This window comes from Balaenoptera musculus, chromosome 11 (genome assembly GCF_009873245.2).
Source record: "Balaenoptera musculus isolate JJ_BM4_2016_0621 chromosome 11, mBalMus1.pri.v3, whole genome shotgun sequence".
In the NCBI taxonomy this organism is placed as follows: Eukaryota; Metazoa; Chordata; class Mammalia; order Artiodactyla; family Balaenopteridae; genus Balaenoptera; species Balaenoptera musculus.
In genome coordinates, this window is record NC_045795.1 from 43,954,950 (window position 1) to 43,972,082 (window position 17,133).

Below are 17,133 nucleotides of genomic sequence, written 5' to 3' on the forward strand. Positions count from 1 at the left end.
ATAACACAGAACTGAAAAATAACTTACTTGGAAGTTAAATATCTTACTAAAGGCCACCCTATAAAAAAGAAATGTAATTGGACAGAGCTCTTGCAATTAACACAATTAACTACATATGGAAATTAACTCTATGGAATGAATTACATAGGGAAGTAAAAAGCCTAATACATTTAGACTTTACCCAGAATACAGAGATTAAATCTGAGCTAAAAATGAATGAAAAGGGTACTAACCTGTTGTCAATCTGAGCATGAACATTCTGCCACCTCTCAACCAACTGATCTGCTTTTTCTTTGTGCCAGTCAAAGTCAAGGTCACGTTCTTTGTAGGTTTTAAACATCTCATCACTAATGGTCTTTGCTCTCTGTAGCTCATCCTCCAGTGCATGGAAGACCTCTCTCTTTTCATCCACTTCAGATCTCCATTGCTAAAATACATCAATTTATAAAGTTACGAAAACGTATCAACCGCTCATTGTGTAAACACATTATTCACCTAATTTTACAATTCATTTACAAATGACTGCTATAAAATCAGACAATGGAAAGAATATCTTTCATATACAAAATATTACATTAGCTTGAACCTTATACAATTGCCAATATTTGACTGTACTTTGACCTAAAAAAACCAAGTTTTATAGAGTTCAGTCTAACAAAATTTGCATATCAATAAAATAAAATATATTTCATAATTAAGTCTGCTACTTCAGTAAGTCTTTTTCATTGTTTGTTTTTAAAATATCTACTGATCTCAAATGAACACATGCATTAAAAAAATCACTGAGAAAACTTTTCACAATTGTTTTACAATATCTTTACTCAGGGCTTTATAAATGGAAGAAGAGAAACAGACGAGTATAACTATCAGCCTTTTTCCTTCTTAGATTAACTACTCTACTCACCTCCTTGATTTCTTAAAATAATTGCCTCTTTCCACAAGAGAATCTATTACCAATAATTTACTTTTTAGCTTCAACTCCTCTTGCTGCCAACATGAACGGACTATAAAAACCTACCGTCAAAAAGATCCAAACTTCAAATGAAAAGAACTTACCTCAAACTAAAAATGAATGAACATACTTATTTACAGTAAGCCATGGTACTACAGAGACAGGACATGGAATGGACAGAAATGTATTCAAGTTCAGATATTTAATGCTTGATGTCTGAAGACCTGGGCCAAGTGCTAGAGAAATACTTTTAAAGGATAATCTTAAAAAATAGCCAGCAGTGAAATGCATACCTTTAAAGTGCTCATTAGATTCTCAATGTTATTCTTGTCAGCTGTAACTGCTTCCTCTTCACACAGTTTAGTTTCATAGAATTTTACAAGGGCTTCTGCAGCGTGAGTGTTTTTTAACACCAAGTTGACAATTTTCAACCTGAAAAAGAGAATTAAACAACACCCCCTTTTGGTAAGCGTTTATTTTCCCGCAATACAGTCCCAAAGCACCATGAGGGTGCATGATGTAGCATGTTCTTCATCCCGAGACACTGACACTTTTATTACAAGATTAATATCCTACTAAGTAAGTCAGACAGAGAAAGATAAATGCCATATGATATCACCTATATGTGGAATCTAAAATATGACACAAATGAACTTATCTACGAAACAGAACCAGACTCACAAATATAGAGATCAGACTTGTGGTTGCCAAGGGGGAGGGGGTTAGGGGAGGGATGGAGTGGGAGTTTGGGGTTAGCAGATGCAAGCTGTTATATAGTGAATGGATAAACAACAAGGTCCTACTGTAGAGCACAGGGAACTACATTCAATATCCTGGGATAAACCACAATGGAAAAGAATATGAAAAAGAATGTATATATGTGTATAACTGAATCACTTTGCTGTAGCAGTGACTCGGCAGGAAATAACAGTAAATAACACAACACCGTAAATCAACTATACTTCAATAAAATTTTTAAGAAAGGATTAACATCCCGCTGTCTTCTAACAGAACCCATGCCCTGCCCCCACAGTGGTCTTCAGCAGGAGATTCCAACAGCAGAGGGGCTTCTTTCAAACCTAATTTAGACCAAGCCTGGGAGGAAAGTCCTATAGGTTACAACAGCTGAGCTACCAAAACTATAGGCAACATGTGGGAAGATCATTAATGCTCTAGTCTCTGAAGCTCACATTCCCTTTCAGCATGAAGATGCATCGTAAGGCCACAGAAATATTTAATATATTTGTTATTAAGAAAAAAATTTTGTATTCTTAAAAATGAACATTTTTGGGGCTTCCCTGGTGGTGCAGTGGTTGAGAATCCGCCTGTCAATGCAGGGGACACGGGTTCGAGCCTTGGTCTGGGAAGATCCCACATGCCGCAGAGCAACTGGGCCCATGAGCCACAACTACTGAGCTTGCGCGTCTGGAGCCTGTGCTACGCAACAAGAGAGGCCGCGACAGTAAGAGGCCCGCGCACTGTGATGAAGAGTGGCTCCCGCTCGCGGCAACTAGAGAAAGCCCTCGCACAGAAACGAAGACCCAACACACCCAAAAATAAATAAATAAATAAATAAGTTTAAAAAAAAAAAAAAAAGAACATTTTTGGCTAAACAGCCTATATATATAAGTGGCACTTTCATGAAGCCAGTTTAGATGATTTCTATTAAGGCAGTGGTTCCATACTTCTCTATGTAGGTGGAGGACATGGAATAGACGTGGTTCATGCTCTGGACGACCACGCTGAGCTCGGATCGCAAGGTGGGAGCCGTGGAAGAGGCGGCTGCTTGACTGAAAAAGTCGTCGCATTTACTCGTGATTGTGGCCAAATCGCCTTTAAGTCGCTCCAGCTCTTTCTTTAGTTTCTACACAACAGAGAACAAACAAGGATTAGGCTATCACTCCAGATGGGGTCTCTTTCTTCAAACACTTTAAAAATACACATTTCCCATTATGACCCTTGACTTAAACATGTACGTATTCTTTTTTCTTAATTGAAGTGTAGTTGATTTACAATGTTGTGTTAATTTCTGCTGTACAGCAAAGTGATTCAGTTAAACACATACATACATTTTGTTCATATTCTTTTCCATCACGGTTTATCACACGATATTGAATATAGTTCCTGTGCTATACAGTAGGACCTTGTTGTTTATCCATTCTATATGTAATAGTTTGCATCTGCTAATCCCAAACTCCCAGTACTTCCCTCACCCACCCCCCTCCCCTTTGGCAACCACAAGTCTGTTCTCTATGTCTGTGAGTCTGGATCTGTTTTATAGATAAGTTCATTTGTGTTGTATTTTAGATTCCACATATAAGTGATAACATACGGTATTTGTCTTTTTCTGACTTACGTCACTTAGTATGATCATCTCTACTTGCAAAACATTTACATACTCTTTACTTTTTCTTTATCAAAGAAATGAAGCCAAAGCAGTCAAGTTTCATAATCAATCATTCCCTCACTGTCCACCTCCTCGGGCCCAAACATCTAATTCAGTGCTTGTGCATCGAGCAGGTGAGAAACTGTGAGAAGCCCTCGCAACCTCCACATAAATGGGTGAGAAAGTACGTGTTCCTGTGTTTACCCAAGTGAGAGGCGGAACTGAATTACAGAAGCCTCAGCTGCCATCAGCGGTAAATACATAGGCAGACCTCACCAAGTGACCCCTGGCAAAGGGAGCGTGTGAGAGGTCGCAGAGCCAACAGTAAAGGTCATTAAGATGGTAATCTGTGCTAATCTTGTCCCCACGCGCTTCTCAGACTCACCTCCTGCTCTGAGATTCTGAACACGCTTTCGTGAAGGTCGTCTCTCTCCAGGGGGGTGCGGATCTGTCTGATTAGACGGTCTTCACAGCTCTCAAGCCGAAGCCTGAGGTTTCGGACTTCAGAGATGTAGAGATTATAAGCTGATTCCTCTTGCTCCTCTGTGAAAATAAATGCAATGTTTAGAAAATACCTCATTTTCTATCTTTTGGATGTTCTCGTTCATGATTTAATATGGCAGTTTTACTACTACTGAAACACAGCTAGTCAAACTAATGTTACCGGTTATCACCACAAACCCACCCCAAGGATATAAACCTTGAAATCGTGGACATTACAATTTACGAAGATTTAATAAAACTTCCCCAATGCCACTTAAAGTACCAATATCTGATTTATGATGTCTAAGGAAAGTAATATATTGCTCTGTCTTGTGTTCACAAAAATGTGAATTATATTAGTAGCAGATTAGTAATAAAAACTAAATTAAAATCCTTTAAAATGAAAGGTAAAGATTATGTTAATGTTTAAAAATTTTTTAAATAGAGTATTACTACTAAGTTTTTTTGGTCTCTAAGTTATATCAAGTGTTTGGAATAAAATTTATATTTAACAAAAGTTAACAAGACAGAATCTTTTCCTTCAACCCCTGTATAAAATTCAGGTTTGGTTATAGGAAATCTCTGCCCTTTGCTCTCAGTTTTGCTGTGAATCTAAAACTGCTCTAAGAAAAAGTCTTTAAAAAATCCAAGTTTGCTATACGGAAAAATAATTGAAACTTTTCTGAAACTAAAAGATCATCATTCTGAACATTACACTGCAAAATAGTGAAAATGTTTAACAGTAGATACACTAAGAATTCATTGTCATACGACTTGGTTGACATCTTTTTATTAATTCATCATTTGGAAATAACTGAGTCCCTCCTTGAATCTTCCTACCTCAAACATGCATTTAATATTCCAATAATTATCTCTACCTATTACAGGTGGAGTGACAAAATATACCTAAGATTGAGATTCCCACCGATAGCAGAAAATAGCCTGGACTAAACACCCATGGGGGAAAAAAGGCAAGGATTTCCATGCTTTACCTCTTTCTGCAGATTTAAGAAGTTCTTGATAATACTGCTTACACACATTAACCTCCTTTTCCAGTTGTGTTATATCTGAACCTGAAAATATTTGGGATTCCTGGCTATCTTCGAGAAAATCTTCAAAACGAGACTGTAGATTACTCAGGACTTGCTGATGTTCACCAGGTAACATTGTCTTTATCTAAAGAAGACCAGTGATCCATTATAGTACTAAGAGTAAAATTTCAAAAGGACAGATCTCAAGTGGGTCTCATGGGACATGAGTTTATGTTAATAGTCATAAATAGAAAACCACTGGAAATTAATCTTTTCTTCATTTACAATCTTAGGTTTTAAAAGATGAGAAAAAACAAGACTACAAAATTTAATAAATGAAATCAAACTACACCCATCTCTATATGCCCAAACACTATACCGTGTCTCCCAATGAAAATGTAAGCCCTGAATGAAGTATGGGATTTCCAGATCCCCCAGTTCTTAGAAAATGCCTCGTATACAGCAGGTATAGGACAGATATTCATTGAATGAATGACTGTTATCATGGATCTGCTCGACTCCATCTTACCCCAGAGAAAATACAAAACCCACCCCTCATGACAAGGGGCCCCACATCTTTGGACAGGTTAGGTGGATGTGTAAATTTATACTTACTGAAGCCACATTGCTAGCTCGGATTCTGTCAATTTCATTGATGAGATAGTGCCAGGAGACCACACTCTTCATGTTTATGTGAGACTCATGCCAAAGGGTCAGGACGTTCTGATACTGCTGCTCGATTCTGAAATATAGGTAAGAAAACTCAGATTCAGCCTTTCCACTCCCTCTGAACACATGCTACAATTTTTCTTTGTGTTTGTGACATATACTAGGTTTCCTAGTTCTAGGTCCTCCTGATCCTATGAGCCTTGTCAAAGCACTGACTGTTCTTTTAACTTTCAGAGAGTTCCACAGCCAGGCCTACATCTGGAGCTAGTGCGCACAAACCTGTTTGCAAAGTCGACCGCCTCTTTATTTGGAGGAGGGACACTGAAGCACACAGACGGGACCATGGCTTCGTTCCCGGTGGGGCTGATGACCTTCCACTTAGCACGATGAGAGTTGTTCGCCAAAATACATTCATCATCTTTGAAGATGGTTATCTGGTTTTAAAAGAAGAACAGAATAACAAGATGAGGTCACTGTGGTACTCAGCTTTTTCCACATCCAATCTTGGGATTTTTTTTTGTATTTTTGAGGTGGAAAACTTTACCACTAATGAGCAATATGACCTCATTTTTTAACTATATGAATAATGTCAGAACCTGGTCTGTTTCTAGGAGTTAAAGTACCTCAATTTGTCTGTAGTCACAGATGGCTTTGATCGGAATAGAAGTTTTGAGTGGACAGTCAGGATTTCTTGGCTTCAGCTGAATGATTGTTTTTGCTCTCCCCATCAGGCTTGCGACTGTGCTTTTATACTGCAAAAGCTCTTCTTTCTCTTCCTAGGGAATAAATCAGATGGATTTTAAAAGTAAAAAACGTGTGCACTCTGTTCTTTTAGGGCTTTGCCTAAACGAACTTCACCAGAAGAATCTTCCCTGACCACCTGGTCTAAACGTTCAATCCCTCCCCACCCCCGCTGGCACCTCTCTTGCCTTGTTTTGTTTGGTTGTTTCTTTCCTCCTTCGCATTTACCATTATCTAACATACTACGTATATTTTACTAATTTATCATGTTTATTGAGCCCCATCCCCAGCATATAAGCAGGATTCTTGTCTGTTTTGTTCACTGTTCTATCCCCAGCACCTAAAATAGTGTCTGGGATACAAAAATGCTAACAAGTATTTATGGAATGAAGGACTAAACACAGATACACACAACACAGTGAAAGCATTTTAAAATATTGAGGCAATCACATGACAAACACTTTTGTTGTATTTGTTACCAAAAAACACTAAAACTGAATGTTTAAATGCTTGATTGAGGCAGAAATATCAAGAGTACCAATAAAACATGAAGTTCTGCACATAGAAAATATAATAAAGCACTAATCTAGTCCTCACTATACATCACTGATGAAACTTCCAGGTTTTCCTGTTCGTACCATTGATTCCTGAACAAGGTCCTCCAGCTTGTGAATGCTGCTGGACCTGTCACAGCTGTACTTCCGCTGAATGGCGTCTTTTAGATTCCTCAAGTAATCCGTGGCTTCTTTGGCATCATTGAAAAACTAAGGAAAGATGAAAACTGGCAGTTAAAGTGTATGCAATGTCAGCAAAGCCCAGAGTTGTCAGGTTCGAGTACCAGAGCCCTGTGTGGACCCCTCCTACATGGGAACAGAATAAGATCACAAGACAACTTAGCCAAAATCATTCCTTTAACCAAACACCAATTCTTGAACTTGGATGATGATGAATGAATTCTAACTGTCCATCCAAAGTTTATGTCTATAGAGATCAGACTGGTGGCTGCCAAGGGGGAGGGAAGGTGGGGGAGGGATGGATGGATTGCGAGTTTAGGATTAGAAGATGCAAACCAGTATATATAGGATGGATAAACAACAAGGTCCTACTGTATAGCACAGGAAACTATATCCAATATCCTGTGATAAACCAAAATGGAAAAGAATATGAAAAATAATATATACATATATATATATAACAAATTTTCTCTCTATACTGTGGTTTTGGCTCGATATTATTTTGACTGAACTTCTATTTCACTTTAGGGTCCAAACAGCTGTTAATCGGGGGTGAAATTCCAAGACTATTTTAAAACTTCTGAAGAATAGAAAGCTCTCTGTAATGAAACAGTTCCTTAATAAGAGAAGCATGGACAAAATTAAGATTTTCTGACATTTTAAGCAGTTTTTAAAGTATTTCTTCCTTACTAGAATGCTTCCATTTATCCTGAAGAACATATATCCCTATATCCTACAAAGAAAACATTTTGGTTTCTTTCCCCTGAACACTACATACATGCATCTTAACAGTACATTATGGAACTGTTTTCTGTAACTCAGCCAAAATTGCAATACCATCGATCGACGTGGTGATTCTGCCTCCATACCTCGAAATAAGCGCTGTTCTCCTTTATGTGCTTCTCTACACACTGGCAGAGCTGCAGGATCCAGCTCCACTGCGTCTGCATCGCCGCTCGGTAGGCCTGACAGGTAAAACATAGCCACTGTTGCCGTGTGGACAGTAACACACACAACTTACTTCTCAAGGATAAAAGACTCTAGTGTCTACATAGATGATGAGAATTCTTTAACAGAGTAAGACTTGAAAAATCGGGGTAGTGAAATGTCCCTCTAAACTACGAGTTCCCAGTTGTACAAAGCCAGCCCTAAAAGTTTAAATATAAATTTTTCAATGAGTCCAGTCACTTTCTTCCAAATTTTTAGCTTCTTGACATTTTTTTCTTAAAATATATGGAAAAAGCCAGCTCTGACTGTTTTTCCATGAAAACCTCTTTAATATTAGAAATGGATGCAAGCTATCCCAGCTTTTTAGAAAACCAACCCTCCACCTGCCAACACTTGCCTATATGGCATCGTCAGATATGCCTCCTTCATGACATTTTCCTTCATCTTTCTTTTTTCTGAATTTTTATATTACTGGATCATAAAATACCCCTCTTGACACAAAAATACATGGTCTGTAGTTTTCTCTGTCTTTGCTTCCAAAACTAGTCTGGAAGCTCTTGGCAGGGGTGGGGGTGATTTATTTGTTTGTTTTTACCGGGACTGTTTGGGGAGAGTGGAAAAGGGCACAAGCAATCCCTTATTAGTGTAATTCTGGAATTATATTCAAGATAATACTAAGGGGACTTCCCTGGTGGCACAGTGGTTAAGAATCTGCCTGCCAATGCAGGGGACACAGGTTCGAGCCCTGGTCAGGGAAGATCCCACATGCCGCGGAGCAACTAAGCCTGTGTGCCACAACTACTGAGCCTGCGCACTAGAGCCCACGTGCCACAACTACTGAAGCCCACGTGCCTGGAGCCCGTGCTCGGCAACAAGAGAAGCCACCGCAATGAGAAGCCCGCGCACCGCAACGAAGAGTAGCCCCCGCTCACCGCAACTAGAGAAAGCCCACGTGCAGCAACGAAGACCCAACATGGCCAAAAATTTAAAAAAAGAAAAGATAATCCTAGGAATTTTTATTTCATACGTTTTTACTTGAATTTTTATTTACCACTTGGTGTCTCTTTCCTGAGAGCAAAAATATTGTAGAAAAGACACCTACTTACTAGAAAACATGAAACACCCTTTCATATTTAAGGTTCAGTTCACTGGCTTCCAGAAGAGGGCGCCCTTGATGCTCTAATGACTATCTTATGTAAGCCTGTCCTTCCTCCTGGAAAAAACACTCCTGCTGAGCTCTGTCCAGGCAGCTTTCTGGGTGGAATGCATAAGGCAGCACTGGAAATCTGGCAACACATCCTCATCACATTACCTGCTCCCTCCAATTAAGCTACTTTGAGTAAATTGGCTATAAAAGACACATCATGCATGGTCAGATTATTAGTTTCTTTTTCACATAAAATATAAAAGAGTTAATAATTAACTATTATCCATTGCCCACAAGACATTGGATGGGCCCATGGAATCATAAGGACGACTACGGCTTAATTCTATTGTTCCAGAGACTTTCAGTTAATTAGACTAACAGCTCTACCTAAAAGTAATCAGGTTCACATCCACATTTTCCATTCCCATCAGAGTTCTCAACCTACAATCGTATTTCCATACAGCTTTCATCTCTCTATTCCAAAGAATATCTATCCCACTTTTAGTTGATCATCATATAAAAGTATATCCAGACCCTTCATGATTCTGATTTCCTTTCCCTAGTGCCACCCTACCTTCTATATCTTTAACAGTCCTATGCAGCATTTCCTGGGGATGAAAACCACGTTTTTATATGAAAGAAGGTCACCTATAATATTCCCAAGACCACCAAGTGAGGCCTAGAATTTTATGAATCTTTTGTGTCACGAAGACTTATTTCAGTGAACAAAGACTCTCAGATTCCTTTCTTCAATTGCGTGTCCCATTGTAAGCATAGCTTCATTTTTCTTCCTCTGGAAATACACCACATCTGTCCACGTTACATGCTTCTCGCCCTCTTACATCACCCACTGCACATTCAGACAGTCACTAACTCTAACCAGTAGATATCAGGCCCCAAACTTAAACACACGCCACCCCACGGGCAGCCTGATAAACCCTAGGTCAACCCTCCCCTTCTGGGTCTGAAATGTGTGTGTTACTCCCTGAGGACACACCTCACAAAACCAGATCATGAATACAATTAGTAAATTAAATAATAATAACTAGTACTTCTTGAGAACCTACTGTGTACCAAGAACTGAACTAAATAGTAAGAGTACATTCTTCTTCTTCTCACACAACTCTATGGGTTAGAAGCAATTTCCCCCATTTTAGGTAAGTGAATGGGACTGAGCAAGGTTACGCCCCTGGTGCAGTGTCATATGGTTAGGAAGAAATATCAACCTCAAAGCCTGTCAAGTCAAGGTCCTTCAAAGTTACTGTACTACATCTCTTTGGCCACAGGGGTTGACAAAGTACCTTTATTGGAAGTGATGAGTGGGTGACACACTTCAGCAGAACTGAAGGCAAATCAGTATGATCTGTCAGAAACTTTCTTTTTGATTCAGGTTATAATAGAAGTTTGACAGTTTGCATTTTTCAATTTATCAACAATAGAAGAAACTGAAGGGTAATAATCAAATGTCTGTATTCCACTGTGACTATTACACTTTCTGACTTACCTCAATGGTTAATCGGGCTGGGTGATTTTCCAGAAGCAGCTGCTCTGCTATCTCCTGAACTGATTTAATATTTTCTTCCTTTTGATCAAGTTCTCTCATTAATTCCTAATTTAAAGAAACAAGCAAGAACTATATTAGAAAATGATAAAACCTGAAATGCATTTTTAACATCCAGTTACAGAAGTCATACTCACAGCGTGGTAATCTTTTTTCCGGGCTATGTTGGTATTTCTTTCACTCCAGTCATAAGCAACTTCCTCCTCTTCTTTTTCATTCAACCAAATAAGCTCATTAGTTGCACGAGTTACAAAATTGTGGAGTGTATCAAGGTGCCGTTCCTGATTCCTGGATGTGTTCTTTACAAGGAGAATCATTGTAAGAATCGTGTCTTTGCCACATAGAGGTAAGAGGAAGAGAAAGTTAAAAAAAACTTACCAAGAGTTTTGCATACTGATTTTCTAATCTGTGCAACTTTTCTGCATAAGTTAGTTTAAGAGGTGCCGTCATCTGGATCTATAACATGGGATAAAAAGACAGCAAGGTTAGGAATCTTAAGGAATTCTGATTCACAAGCAACGTATCGTTTACCCTGTTACAACAGGGTCTTTATAGAAAGAGCAAAACAAAAGCTGGGATGAAATACATACAGATTTCAAATTCACATACCTCACTGATCTTAGCTTCTTTGAGGCTAGATTCAAATTCTTCAATAGCTTGGTGAACATTTTTATGATTTTCTAAATGGCTTTCAACACTTGGCAAATCTGATCCCCATTCAGTGCGGTCCAGCTGCACCTTTAAATAGAAAGATATAAGTTTGAAAAAGAAACTGGTAGCAATAAAGCCTGAAATTCAGGTAAAGTAAATATTTTTACCTGTATCTCATCAACCCAATTCAAAAGATCCTGAACAAATTTCATGTTGATTTCCTCTTCTGTTAAATTCTGATCCAGTAGAGACGACTTGAGAAGGGGCTTTCGGATCTGCATCAGCTTCAGAGTTTGCAGGGAATTTGTCTCCACTCCTGAGCTGAAATTTGGAGCTAATCCTGATGGGAAGCCAGGTGTATATGCAGGAGTGACAGATGGGGTCAGGCGGGAAGTCAGCCCTGACGACAGGCCTGAGGTCACGCTGGACGGGGTCAGGGAAGGCGTTAGACCCTGGGTCAGCCCTGAGTTCAGACTGGCGTTTAAGGTCTGTGCAAACCCTGAGTTTAAACTCTGAGTGATTCCTGATATCATGAGCTTCGTCTGCTCCGCTGTCAGCACACGGCCTTTGCTGTACACTGAGGAACATTCATTCCTTAAGGCCAGGATGTCATCGCGCACTTTTGCAACCCTGAAAAGAAAATCAAAAGGGATAAGCTATAATATAAGAGGCATTTTTCTCAAAGAATGAACTCTAATGTAAACTAGGGACTTTAATTAACAATAATGTATCAATATTGGCTCATCAGCTGTAACAAATGCATCACACTAGTGCAAGACGTTACTAACAGGAGAAGGGGCTTTGAGGGGGGATATGGGAACTCTGGACTTTCCACTCAATTTTTCTATAAACGTAAACTGCTCAAATAAATAAAGTCTATTTTAAAATGTCATTGTAATCATATTGATAAAAGTTTGCATCAATTTTTTTCACTGCATGTTGTACTATAAGTACTCTGCATATTATCACAATTTTTATAACTATAATTTATAAAGAACACAATTACTACACTATAATATGATCATTCTCCTACTATTTGACATGTAAGATTCCAAATTTTTGTTACTATAAAATATTTCTGACATGAACAAAGGCTTTTTTTCCTATATTTATTTAGATATTTTCTATATTTGGAATTACTATAGATTCCTAAAAGTGGACTTACTGGGTCAAAGCATCATTTATAATTTTTGCTTTATGTATCGCATGTATTTAGATATTTACATATATAATATATATAGTATTCAACCTGAAAGGTTCCATTCCTACTCCCAAGCCTACTTCTCAGAGATACAGATGTTTATGCACATATATTTCTTCCAATACTTTAATAGGAACATTTTCATGATAAGATAAACAGAAAACTGAAATGCTGACTTAAAAGATAATTTTCTCATACTGTCCCTTTTTCAAGTATCACAATTGAATATTTCAACTGTATGTTAGTTACTACAGCATTAAATATTATATGTATCATAAATTTTTTTTCTATTACTTATCTTTGAAGAACAAAACCTACTAAACACACCCAAATATGATAGAATTAACGTGACACACATTTTCAACAAAAAAGAACTAAAGAAATATTTCATAAAATTGTCACACTCTACATTCTTAATGCAGGTGCCATGAAACAGTCACCCAGAAGGACAGGGCTGACTAACAAGCACTCTTACCTCTGTACCAACTGGTCTGCCTGGTAGTATTTTCCATCAATAAGAATCTGTACATCAATTACATGCTGGCGTAAAAGGTTCTCACATTCAAGGACATACCCGGCAATTTCTGCTTCATTCTGAAACTGCACTCCGGATTCTAATCTTTTAGAATCCTGTATTTTAAAAGAACTCAATATTAATTCTACATTAATTAATTAATTAAACAAGTTTCAAAACTAGCCTCAAATATAAAACTCGAAGTATTAGAACAGAAGCTACTTGGATTTTCTCTGTTTTGCCTTTTGCTTCAAAAACATGTTTTCCCTCAAGAAAGCAAAGTAATCATAATCTTTAACAAACTTTGTTTCAGTAGACCAATCTACCCAATGTTATGCAAAGTTTTAGTTCATCCGAACACACTGACCCATCTACTGCAATCCCAACAGCTCCTGAAATGAACTTACAGACTGGAGAGCGTTTCGGGCAAGCATCAGTTTGTCTTCACAAATGACACTGCCCCTCTGAACTCGGCTGGCAATCTGCTGCAACATGTCCAATCTAAAAGAAGGAATGAAATAAAATAAAGCCTCTCCCTCTAAAGTCATAGAGTTGGCCATCCCTGAAAAAATGCAGCCCACCAAAAGAAAAAACACAATCCCACACCAATGACTCCATACCTGTGTCCATCAAAGGATTCATTGCCAAAGCTAATGCAGGAATTGATCAGCGTTGGACCACAATGAACTGAGAGGAAATTTTCATTTGAATCAAGACTGGTTCGTGTGCTAGTCGTGTTACTAAACACAGAATCACTGCTACGGTAACTGTAACTACTGCTGTGCATTCTTATCCTTGCAATGATGTTCTTTCCTCCACCATTAAAAGTAGACTCAAAAGTAGAAGGTCTACAAAAAGCGCTACTTCTAACGGTGAAGAGTGGCGGCTGAATGGTACAGCTTTTAATGGCTCCTTAAATATGCTCCAACGTGCATATTCAACACACAGCAAATAATACACTGATAGCTATTCAGAAGAATCTCGCCTAGAGCCATGGGTTTACTAGCTGAGGTCTGCCTTTTGTAGCTTGCACTAAAGCCCTACAAGTATGGACAAGGCAGGCTGACTGGGGCGTCACTGGAGAAGACTTGCCAAATATTTTCACCAAGAGTCATCCACTTGCAACTGCCTCAAAAACAACTCTGATGCCTCCCAGGAGCCCAGGTACGATTAGAAAAGGTTATTCCGGCAAATCATCAGCTAAAAGAACACAAATAGTCAATCAGACCCTGATCACAGCTTTTTGGAAAAGGCCAGGTCTGTACTGAACAACATAGGGTTAAAAACTGATATTTACAAGCACCTATAAACAAATGAGTTTGAGGAGAAGCAAAGTACTTTTCCTTTTTAACCACCATGGTGTTTGTTGATTAGGTTAAATTAAATGGGAAATTGCCCATTTACCTTTCTTTACAGGATGTGCTCCCAGGAATGTTAGGTCTAATCGTACTAAAGTTACTTTACATTTTTAAAAGCCAAAGTGCTAAGAAGAATATCAGTGCAATGCTTGCAGATTTAATTTGTCTGTGCTTATTTTTCCTTTCTATAGGCCTAAGATCATTGGCTCTTTCGCATCTGCTTTTTACACACTGCCATGCTGCACAGCTATTATTTTGCAATACAGAGTTAATGCCCAAAAAAAAACGTGTTGCATCAAGAAAAATGAAGGCATTGAATCAGCCAAGCTCCTAAATATTTTCCTATCCCTAACACTGCAAGGCCAAACTGTTGCTTCTCCACCTAGAGGTAGATACTGTTCTTTTCAGAAGGCAAGAAAAGGAAATTTGAGAGTGCCATGTCAGATATATTTAGTAAAAGCACAAATAGTAATAGCAGCCAGCACCTAACATTTCTGAAGTAATTGTTACATGCCAGGAAATTAACTAATCATTTTACAGACATACTCAGAACCACCAAATGCAGTAGGTACTATTACATCCTGTTTACAAACGAAGAAACTGAAGCTTAGAGAGGTTACTGAATCTAAGATTACATGGCTTGTACACTGAGCTAATAATTCATCCAGGATTGACTGGCTCCTAGACCTCAAACTCTTAACCACAGCATTCTTTCATTAACATATATTAAAATCCAGCTGCTATTCTGTCGACTAAAATCTACTGCGTACTCTTTCTGTGGCATCCTTTTCCATTCTTTCCGATGAGAAGCTGAGCATCCCATCTGAACCACCCAGAATTATCTCCTCCATAAAAGGTCCATCCTGGGTATTTCGAGCTTGTTCTGGTTCTAATGATCTAGTTATGTAGACAGAATATGCTGCTTTAACAAGAGTGTCATCAGTGATTTAATAAAGGCCTGACAAGTTAGACCTGCCCCTGTATCTTCAACACATTAGTTCATATTTCTTCCATGTGGAAGTTACGAGGGGGCACAGAGAGCATCAGGATACTGATAGCAGGCAGGGTATTAAGTGTTGGCGACACAAGGAACTACAAAAACAGGAATTTGTCTCCACATTACTAGAGCTCACAACTGTAGAATGGGCAGCCCTTAATCAATCACAGACCCAAATACAAAATTACAATGGAGATGAGGGCTATGAAGGAGCAATCCATATAAACAGGAGGATTATCACCAAGACATCTGAACCAACCTGGGAGACTGTGGAAAGTTTCTGGAGGAAATTACATTTCAGAAGCCGAGATCTGAGAAAGATGAGGAGTAAAGAGGGGATGAAACAGACTTCCCAGCCAAAGGATCAGACAGTGCAGAGATCTCATAAATGGGGGAGGCTGGGACCTGGGCAAGTCAGAGCTCCTGAGAGGCAGACAGCGTGACCGCACTACAGAAGCGAGGCGGCGTGGAGCCAGTCGGGCCTGAGGGCGATGCCTGGCCTGGACACCGGTCCCCAGGCTGTAAGGCCAGCCCCGTGGACTCAGGCCACACAAGCCCCACACACCACAAGTCAGGCTGGGATGTAAGGACTACCCCAGAGACACATCCATCCAACAAATGTGTCCTAAAGACCAAGCAGGACCTTCCCCGGCAGCTGGGTGTAGCGGGAGAGAAAGGATGAAGGTGAGTGATGTCTTCAGGGCAAAAAAGCAGAGAGGGAACTTGAGCCAGCATTTACTAAGTGTTCTCTAGAAGCGGCCTCACTGCCCTTCAAATAGAGAGTTCACTGCCCCGTAGAAAGAGGGCCGTAGCCAAAAATACAACAAGAAGTGAGATAAGTTCATGGTTAGCCTATGTTATGTATGGATGAACTTCTGGATCCAGGCCCTGGTGACTTAAAAGTCAGTTGGAGAAATTCTCACGGGTCATCCTGATTGGCTTTAAAACTGTAACCACCGTATGAGATGAGATTTCACACACCAACCTAGGCCCTCTTCAAACACTACTTCACTGATCCCTCCTCAAACCTCTTGGAAGAGTTTCTAGATAAGAAAATGGAGAATCAGAAAGGCTAAGTGACTTATTCAAGGTCACAGAGCCAAGTGAATGAAAAAGGTAAATGTTGGTCTCCAAAGCTTAAGTTCTTTCCACGACACAGGCTGACCCCTCTCACTGGACACCCAGGGCAGAGGACATCCCCATTCACCTTTCCACTTCGGGACGAAGAGCCTTCTCCCTCTCGAGCATGGCAATGATGAGCTTTCCCCACTCCTTTTCTATGTCATTGGGATGATAACCCTGAAGGAGTTTGATGCGTCCAAATTCTATCCAAATCTAGAGAAAACAACAACAAAAAAGTTAATGTGAAGCAAAGACGTAAAAAATTATGTTTCTTACATCAAGGTAGATTATTAAAGATAACATTGGATACCATATGATACCACTTATATGTGGAATCTAAAATATGACACAAATGAACTTTACGGAATAGAAACAGACTCACAGACATAGAGAACAGATTTGTGGTTGCTAAGGGGGAAGGGGGGTGAGGGAGGGATGGATTGGGAGTTTGGGGTTAGCAGACACGAACTATTATATATAGGATGGATAAACAACAGGGTCCTACTGTATAATAGTACAGGGAACTATATTCATTATGCTGGGATAAACCATAATGGAAAAGAATATGAAAAAGAATATACACATATGTACAACTGAATCACTTTGCTGTACAACAGAAATTAACACAACATTGTAAA

At 39.1% G+C, this 17,133-nt stretch overlaps 1 protein-coding gene across 1 annotated transcript in view; it reads right to left on the reverse strand.

Moving 5' to 3' along the window:
• Window positions 1–17,133, reverse strand: part of LOC118903071 (dystonin-like) — a 491,338-nt gene that overhangs the window by 162,760 nt on the left and 311,445 nt on the right. The window contains 18 exon segments of the mRNA XM_036867747.1: window positions 234–427; window positions 1,246–1,384; window positions 2,638–2,816; window positions 3,724–3,881; window positions 4,814–4,997; window positions 5,468–5,594; window positions 5,801–5,955; window positions 6,145–6,297; window positions 6,901–7,026; window positions 7,866–7,961; window positions 10,596–10,700; window positions 10,790–10,951; window positions 11,031–11,108; window positions 11,262–11,390; window positions 11,471–11,933; window positions 12,980–13,134; window positions 13,426–13,519; window positions 16,581–16,708. Of these exon segments, the coding sequence (XP_036723642.1) occupies window positions 234–427; window positions 1,246–1,384; window positions 2,638–2,816; window positions 3,724–3,881; window positions 4,814–4,997; window positions 5,468–5,594; window positions 5,801–5,955; window positions 6,145–6,297; window positions 6,901–7,026; window positions 7,866–7,961; window positions 10,596–10,700; window positions 10,790–10,951; window positions 11,031–11,108; window positions 11,262–11,390; window positions 11,471–11,933; window positions 12,980–13,134; window positions 13,426–13,519; window positions 16,581–16,708 (2,825 nt within the window).